The 9,602-nt window shown below is 43.1% G+C and overlaps 1 protein-coding gene across 1 annotated transcript in view; it reads left to right on the top strand.

Annotated features, from left to right (window-relative positions):
• Nucleotides 1–1,346: 1,346 nt before the first annotated feature.
• LOC144751956 (uncharacterized) overlaps nt 1,347–9,602 on the top strand; it is a 52,557-nt gene continuing 44,301 nt past the window's right edge. The window contains exons 1-4 of the mRNA XM_078639919.1: nt 1,347–2,906; nt 4,836–4,919; nt 6,028–6,138; nt 8,700–8,878. Of these exons, the coding sequence (XP_078496045.1) occupies nt 1,347–2,906; nt 4,836–4,919; nt 6,028–6,138; nt 8,700–8,878 (1,934 nt within the window). The remainder of the gene's footprint in view (nt 2,907–4,835; nt 4,920–6,027; nt 6,139–8,699; nt 8,879–9,602) is intronic.

Genomic DNA, 9,602 nt, shown 5'->3' with positions numbered 1-9,602 from the left:
CTTTCCCTGAACCCGCTTGGCGCCATTCTGAAAGTATTGTTGCTCGCTATTGTTTTAATTGTTTTTACTGTTGAAAACCAGCTCCGTGAGCCTGTGATTATTTTTACTCTGCCATTTGGAGCAGCGCTTTAAAAAGGGAAATAATTGCCTGTTTTGTGTGAAACTGATTACTAGTTGCACATTGTTAAAATAATTCCGCTTACCCACACGCACTGAGGGACCAGCTCCTGTTGTTGTTCGACCTGTGCCTGCACGCCCAGTCCGACCCTCAAGCCAATCACGGGTGCGGAAGGCGGGGCAGAGCCAGGAACATCCAGGGAGGCGAGCGGTTAGCGCTCCAGCTCTCCCAGACTCAAGGGCTATAAAGGTAGCGAGGAGGCACTCGTCCTCGCGGTAAGGGGGACGGTGGCAGCTTTCCCTGAACCCGCTTGGCGCCATTCTCAAAGTATTGTTGCTCGCTATTGTTTTAATTGTTTTTACTGTTGAAAACCAGCTCCGTGAGCCTGTGATTATTTTTCTCTGCCATTTGGAGCAGCGCTTTAAAAAGGGGAATAATTGCCTGTTTTGTGTGAAACTGATTACTAGTTGCACATTGTTAAAATAATTCCGCTTACCCACACGCACTGAGGGACCAGCTCCTGTTGTTGTTCGACCTGTGCCTGCACGCCCAGTCCGACCCTCAAGCCAATCACGGGTGCGGAAGGCGGGGCAGAGCCAGGAACATACAGGGAGGCGAGCGGTTAGCGCTCTAGCTCTCCCAGACTCAAGGGCTATAAAGCAACTCGTCGGCTCAACGCGCAGTGTTGACGCGCAGTGTAGCGCCTAATTCTGCGCCTAAGACGAGCCAAAGACCAGCCCGTCTGCCCCCGTCCGCGACAGGACGGGGCTAGGGGCAGGGGGCTATGGCGGATACCACCATGTGCTCGGAGTCATTCCGGCGTCTAGCTCTCTCGTACACCAGCCAGACCCTTATGGACATGGGCAGGGATGTTACAACTCTGTGCTCCCACAAGGTAGGGAGTAACTTGGAGGGACCGTTTACCTGTAGGGAATGCCTAACACAATTTACCATAAGCGCGGTAATTACCCCGTGTCAGTTAAGATCTACTTTATCTGTCACTACTAAAGACCCTATAAAGTCGACTATCAGCCCTTCTAACGATTCTCTTTTAAATTGTAAGAGCCTACTGTGTAATGTTCGCTCCTTGGTCACTCATTCCACTCAGGTTTGGGACCTCTTAACATCAGAGAACCCACACCTTTGTTATTTAACTGAGACTTGGCTTAAACCCCACACTGTTCCGGCTATTACACTGGGGGTGCCGTCAGGATATAAAATGGTTAGGATGGACCGCCCTATTAAAACTGGAGGTGGGCTGGCCATTGTTTTCAGACAGGAAATGGAGGTGGTGATTACCGAGACGGTGTGTAACCCACAAATGGAGCTCCTAATTTTGACTATTAACCCTGGTTCTAGGGAAACCAGGAAGGGAGCTTTGGTCTATCGACCCCCTGGTCCTCCTGGGAATTTCTCCATTCATCTTGTTGAAGCTTTAGCTCCCCATTTGCAGGTGAATTCAGATTTTATTTTGGTAGGGGATTTTAATGTCCACAGCGAAATAGATACTTGCGTGGAGTCACAGACATTACTGGCGGATTTGGCCACACTCGGCTTTAACCAAATGAATCAGGGACCCACACATATAGCTGGCCATACACTGGATCTTGTGCTTTATACTTCTTCAGTGATTAAATGTCTGCCTCCCATTCAAGTGGACTGGACTGACCACTCCATCATAGAGTTCCATACTCGTTCTAACCAGAGGGTAAATGGTATTCAGAGGACAATGGCGGATGTCAGAAGACCCTGGAACAAACTAACACCCAAGAGTTTTAGGGGGAAATATATAGAACCCAATTGGGTTGAATGTGGCGATAACGTCACCACTGCATTAGCCAGGTTTAATGAAGCCGTAATCACAACTATAAATCATGTTGTCCCTTCCAGGACATATAAACCACGGCCTGCCCCTAAACAAGAAGTCTGGTTTACGGACGATCTCAGACAACTAAAGCTAACTGCGAGGAAGTTAGAAAAACGATGGAGAGTCACACGCAAGATCGAGGATAGAGATAACTACTATATTTCCCTAAAAAGCTACCACAAAGCTATTCGGTCTGCTCGGAAACATCATATAGCAGCCCAATTATCAGCAGCTGGGAAAAATGCTAAAGTCCTCTATCAAATTTTACAAACGTTTATTAAGCCCATAGCATGTGAAACTGAGGGGATTGAGTCCCAGGAACTCTGCGATAACATCTCACAGTTCTTTGTTAGAAAAATTGAAGGTATTTATACTAAGATCTTGACCTCAAAAACCATCCCCAACAACACTGGAACTGTTGACAGTCTGGTTCATCCACACCTTAGTACTACAGATAACAAGGCTAACAGACTTATTGAATTCCCACCAATATCTTTGAAGGAGATAACCATTCTAATCACTCATATAAAAAGTGGGTGCCCTTCAGATATCATTCCAGCATGGGTCATGTCACTTTTGAGCGATGAGCTGGGTGTTGGAATTCAGCAGGTCGTTAATCTATCCTTGAGTACAGGGGAAGTTCCCCTTGATTGGAAGCATGCTCTGGTGCGGCCTCTACGGAAAAATAATTCCATTCCGTGGACTGACCTGACAAACTTGAGACCCATCTCTCTCCTCCCTTTCTTGGGGAAGCTTACTGAGAAGTTTGTTAACCAGCACTTATCCAAATATATTGAAAGTACGGGGGGACTAGATCCATCCCAATCAGGGTTTAGGCAAAGACACAGCACTAAGACCGCCTTGCTGTCCGTCGCTGACGATCTTCATATCCTACAGGATAAGGGTTACTCCGTTATCCTGGTGCTTTTAGATCTGTCAGCGGCGTTTGACACTGTATCACATGAGATCATGACCTCCAGACTAGTTGACATCGGTCTGGGAGGCAAGGCGCTGGCCTGGTTAAGGAGCTTTTTCACCGAACGTACCCAAAGAGTCATACGGTCCCTATCAGTCTGAGGAGGTGGAGATCTCTAAGGGGGTGCCACAGGGCTCCTGCTTGAGCCCAACGTTATTTAACATCTACGTGGCACCCCTAGCTAACATCATGAGATCCCACGGGTTTATTCCCGTATCGTATGCAGACGATACCCAACTCCTCTTTCCGTTTAAAACCATGACTCCGGAAGTACGTAGCTCCTTTTCTCAAGGGATGGAAGAAGTGGCACACTGGATGTCAGCAAACTTTCTCCAGTGCAACGTCTCCAAGACTGAGGTGATGCTCTTTGGGGAAGCCAAACGTTTGTGGACTCCTGACTGGTGGCCTCAAGACCTAGGCCCAGTCCCCGAACCCAAAGTGGTTGTGAAAGATCTAGGAGTGAAACTGGATCAGGAGCTCAACCTTAAATATCATGCTAATCAAGTGGTGAGCTCCTGCTTCCATGTAATTGGGCTTCTCCGACGGGTATTCCCCCTGCTACCTGATAACACCAGGAAAACTCTAGTTCAGTCGCTCGTATTGAGTAAACTGGACTATTGTAATGGTTTGCTGCTAGCCGCCAATGAGGGGATCACTGCCAGACTGCAAGTGGTGCAGAACACGGCGGCCCGCCTTGTTCTCAATGCCCCGGCTCGCACTCCCTCTAAACCACTACTAAATAAACTTCACTGGCTCACAGTGAAACAGAGAGTGCTGTTTAAATCTTGTTGCATCATCCACAAGTGTATCATGGGTAATGGTCCCCATTACCTATCACAAAAATGTAGTCCTTATATCCCCTCAAGATCTCTGAGATCTGGAGATCGTGAATTGTTGGTTGTCCCCAGGTTCTGGAAGACAAGACAAGGGGGAAGGTCGCTATCAGTAGCAGGTCCAAAGTTCTGGAATGAACTTCCTTATGAACTCAGAGCATGTAAGGAACTCTTTCCCTTTAGGAAAAAATTTAAAACTTTCCTGTTTAACTACTAGCTCTGGTTGGACAATTAATAAATTATAGGATAGGGCTTTTGTGCTCTGAGATGCTGCCAATGGCGCGGAGATACTCCCTAGGGAGTCGATTCCCAGCGCGGTACAAGTGTGCAAATAAATAAATAGTACATGTACTACATGTACTGTATCGCATATATCGCCATATAGTTACATTAATGGATGTAAACTTTGAATTATTGTTTCATTAGACTATAGATCTCATCTGTTTCATTAAGGTCTAAAGTGACTGTCTTTAATTTCTGAATCATTCTGGCTTAAGTAACAGCAAGCTTCAACGCTATTGATCCCCCTCTTGGATCTTGCTCTATCACAGTCCAAACCGTCTCTTGAATATCATTGTGAGCGTGCCCCATCTTTTCATAGTGTTGGACGATGTGTGCTACTTCTATTTATCATCTAATCCTGGATCTATGCTGCACAATCCTCTTCTTTACCCCCTGTAATGTCAATCCAATATAACTTTTATTCCACAGACATAGTATGACATAGATAACATTTCTGGTTTACCATTAGAAAAACGGGCGATAGCATTATTGAGGGTCAGAATGTGAATAGGTGCAGCTACCCCAAGGGAACCTCTACTTTATATATTTGAGGGACAACGTTGTGTACCTATAATGTTGTTGTAGATGGAGCAAGCAGTGGCACATTTATTTACCATTATCTGCAATGTTATATGAATTTTAACTGCCTTTTTTACTCAAGGTCTTCAAGTAATCCAGAAGAATATGTGCTCCTCTAGAGCAGCTACCTAGTCCTTTTCAAAGTTAAAATGTTGGTAACTTCTTCATTTCTTGTTTCAGTCAGATCAATTACACGTAGATGACAAGGGCGTCAAGATGGCAGCGAATGGACACACCTTGCTGCTGGCTCTGCTTCTATCACAGGTAATCCTTCAACTGAAGGGAAGTGTCCTTCAAAGTAGACTCTTGTTTCGATGCAGATTACCTTCACCCATGTAAGAGTCATGGTGCCTCCTCTGATATTGCTAGTGAAGCCATCTCTAAGGCATTGATTTTTTTACAAAAAATTCTGGTACAGTTTTTAAAGCCATGGAAAAAGATCCCTTAAGTGTTGTGACTTTGGAGTGAGTGGTCTTAGGGACTGAGTAAAGTGCTTTCTTAAACTGAGTTAGTGTTCTTTATACCAGTTTATCATGGACTTCAATTAACCAAAATATATTCTTTGATGATAGCAGAGTTGCCCCCTTTACCCCATCCTAAGCGTCTCATTAGACCTCTATTTGCTGCTCAAGGGACAGAAGGATTAGAATGAGGGTAAGTAGCAGAGAGAGTCCAGAAGCCTCTATCCCTGCTGTTTCTGATGCTTCCTTTGCAGCTTCTGAGACCTGGGGTGCCAATGGCAGTGTCGTTGGTACCAAAGGCTAAGCCGGGCCCAGCAGCTGATAGTAATGCCCACTTTGGTCACATAAGATAGACTTATTAGATTGCATTGGAATGAAATATGTTCCAGTTCCCTTTTGTATGAGATGGGCAGGCCCTAGCAGTGAGCTGAGCAGTATTACTGCTGAATATCGGGCCCAAGAATGTCAACATACAAGAGTATGGAAAGAATATCAAGGGACAAAGTATCGAAAGGGAAGTGCATGTTAGGAAGCATAGATGTACTATTCCTAACTCCACATCTATGTACCTCGAAGTATATATATATATATATATATATATATATATATATATATATATATATATCTATATATAGATATAGATATATAGATATATATCTTATTCTGGATACTATATTGAGGGTGCACATCATGCTGAACATGTATATTTATAACTTAGTTATGTACAAAGGATCCACGATGAAAATGATTTGCTCATAACAATTGGGTAAATTGTGTTGTGACAGTGAAATCAATCTATCTATCTATCTATCTATCTATCTATCTATCTATCTATCTATCTATCTATCTATCTATCTATCTACCTGTCTGTTACAAACTTATATTTAAAATAACCTACTTGTGTTCCTTAGATTGGTCTCATCCTGGCTAACACTGATGAGTGCTCGGAAAACGAGTTTGCAGATGAATATGGACAATGTGTCCTCTGCAAAGAGTGTGGACCTGGCCAGGAACTTTCCAAGGTTAGTCATTTTTTTTGTCACTGGAAGTTTACAAACGTATCAAAATGCATAATCCTCTCTACAGATGACTGCATGTGTCCTTAAAGCAGTCCTGGGAGAAACAATTAATATGAGTTTTTTATACGAAAAAGAATGTCCCTAGTCACTGGAGACTGGCCTATAGTGAACATCGACAATTACAGTTTTTCATAAAATGCATGAATTGGACTGAACCCTCAAATGATGGTCACTGTGCATGTATGACACTGCACATCTGGGGCTGCACTGACCATTAGAGAGGTGAGCCCATCATCTGAGTCTGTACCTGCGCCGCTGACCTTCTCTTTGAGCTTCTGAAGATGTTTACGGCACATACACCTCTAGTTTAGCAGGGGATGGTTGTGATTGGGCAATTGATAGTGACCCTGGGTATTTGCTGCTGTGCCCGGGAGACAGACTTGCTTATCTGGCTAGTCATTTGACACTGCAGCTGTGCATTGAAGGCTGTGTCAAGGCAGTTCAAGCAACGCATGGGTGTTTCGGGCTGTACCAGGGCACCAGGGACTGTGTTTAAGCATATGGCACTAGCGTCTGTGCATTTCAAACTATTCATGAGCATATCTTTATTGTACTTGGGTATGAGTAACAGTATCTGGTCATTTGAGTCTAAATGTGAGTATATGGGTGGGTACTTGGGCATATGCTTATTATGGGTTTGTCTATGTATTGCTCTACATGTGATGGCTCCCCCATTGGCATACAGCATCTGCTCCATAGTCAACCATAAAAAGGCTTACATTCTTTGGTAACATTTCGTGTTCTTACATTACTCTTTCACATTCTGGTGTGTATACAGATTTAGTGATTTCACTTCTTGTGATATCACTAAAGTCAAAAGTTAAGAGGCTTCACTTTCAGCGATGTATTGGACTTAAAGGTTGTTAAATTTAACATTGTGTGATTTCATCTGGGATCACAAGAAGTAACTGTACAGGGCATCAGAGAACCATGTAGGAGTGATATTTCCCACTCTGAAGAAACTAATGAAAATTGAATATTAATCGCTAAAAGGATTTCTTTACCCTATTTCTTGCAACATTCATCTGTGTCTAATACATATTGTATATAAAATATTAACATTATGCACATTTACCAAAGCAATTATATATAAAAAAACATGTTCATATGGAAGATATACAAATATGTGTTCAGATTCACAACATGCCAGAAATATTTAAGGGAGAAATACAACTATCACTCTGAAACTCCTCACAAACTCAGGGGCATATTATCAAGGGTGGCGATAGAATTCTCGCCGCTTAGCGGCTGAAAACGGCCGCTAAAGCTGCGAAAATTCCCTATCGCCCTATTAGCAAGCTGTCGCTAACAGCAGTTAGCGACAGCTTTTAGGTGATAGCGAGCAGTTTGGGGCCCGCTTTGCATGTTAGCGATATTTATCGCTAATGACATGCAAAGTGGGCGTACCCAAACTTTTAGCGACTGAAAACAGTCGCTAACATCGCTATCGCCTATTAGCAAGGCACGCGTAGCGATGGAAATGTTCACGCTAAGCGCGAATATTTCCAAATACTAACACCTGCCCAGACCAGTTCTTAGCCATGTTATCCAATGGGAGGTGGATAACATGGCTGAGAGCATTTTGTCGCTAATGCTTGAATATCGCTGTATTCTCAGCGATATTCACGCATTTCGCTGCTATCGCCGGAAAATTTATCGCTTTGGAGATAAACGTTGCTAATAGCACATTATCTCAGCGATAAATTCCGGCGATGCCCAGCGATAAAAAAATTGTCGCTAAGCCTATTTAGCGATAAATATCGCTACTTGTTGGTAATATGCTCCTCAGCACTTTATTCCTGAAAAAAATTAGCGAATCTCCCTAACCATACAATATTTTGAGATTCCAGAAGTCACTATAAGAGTTTCAAGGTGAAGCAGATGGTCAAATTGGCGTTGTGCGTTTTTACCTTCACTGCTCTCTGTATTAGCAAGTGACAGAGTAATTTTTTTCAAATCTCAGTCATTTAGGACAAACTGAACGATGCTTAGCATTGCTTCACTGGGGCTGTTCTTGCTGACACTGGCTCTGCAGCTCCTGTATTGAAAAGTACAATTCACTCTACATCAAAAGTTTTTCCCTGCGATTTGGAAAATTGGAATAGTCAACTATTTGTTTGTTAATCCGAACCTACGTATGTAGGTATTTTATTATGATAGTCTAGAGGGCCTTTAAAAACAAGTTTGGCTCGAGGAAGACGGGCTATAATGCTATTAGAACATTCAACCCACCGAGGGCAGCAAGTCATTTAGGGAGAAAGAGAAAGACAAACATTGGAATTTTGTGAAGAAGGTCTATACCAGATATTATTGGCCTTCCACCACTCATTATCTTCAATAGAGTTCACAATATTCCAGTGTTCTAATATCTAAATATGCTTTCAAAATGTGAAGTTACATTTAAAAAAAAGTATGATTTAGTCATCCATTACTTCTAAGTCTTAATGTAAATGTCCTTGATAATTTTCTAAGATGTATTTTGGCTCATTTTCCTGTTTGTTCAGGAATGTGGCTATGGAGAAGGAGGTGATGCCAAGTGTGTGGCTTGCAGCAGTCGGAGATATAAGAAGGATTGGGGCCACCACCGCTGCATTTCCTGCCTCTCTTGTATCCTGATTAATCGCAGCCAGAGGTCGAACTGCACAGCCCAGGCGGATGCCATCTGTGGGGAGTGCCTACCTGGGTAAGACATCATAATTTGGTATAGACCTGTCCCCTTGCTATACTGGGGCAAGTATGGGTCTACATGTTAAAAGGTGGGGGCTTTGGCTGGGCTTTGGCTGTTACAAATAGTGATATTTAAAAGGCAAGCCCACCAAATCAGATTAAGATGTTTGTGTAACTCAATGATAATTTGGCTGGCTGAATTTTTGCTGACAGTGCTTTATTACATGTACAAGAGAGGGTTGACCCAGGTGTCTAGGTGTCTACTTCCATAGGATTCCTCTTTGTTGCACATTCAGGGCCATATTTATGAGTTGATTTGCAACGCAACTCAAAAATGAGATTTATGAAGCCAAGCAAGGCCAATTTGTGTGTCCCTGAGTGGCTTCATAAATCTGGAGTAACACAGCGCAACTCGGCATTCTCCCATGGTTTTTTAACACATTCCCAAATTTACCAAAAGTGGTAGACCTAAGAATGCGCCAAAAAGATACGCCTTCTCGAGGGAGGCATAACAAAGAGAAATATCTTTATATCTCCTCGTTTTTCATCTTCCTACGCATGCTGCATTCTGCAGCACACATAAAAAGAGGAATAAGCCTCTCTGGATTGTTTTTGTGCAGGAGATGTCCCTTTCTGCACAAAAACAATCCTCCTTACAACGGGCCCGATTCACAGAACTAACTTTAGGACTCCTAAACTGAGAAAAATCCTAACTTAAGACTTTCGGTATTCATAGAAGG

This window comes from Lissotriton helveticus, chromosome 4_2, assembly GCF_964261635.1.
Source record: "Lissotriton helveticus chromosome 4_2, aLisHel1.1, whole genome shotgun sequence".
NCBI classification, from domain to species: domain Eukaryota; kingdom Metazoa; phylum Chordata; class Amphibia; order Caudata; family Salamandridae; genus Lissotriton; species Lissotriton helveticus.
This window is presented reverse-complemented; position numbering and strand designations above follow the sequence as displayed.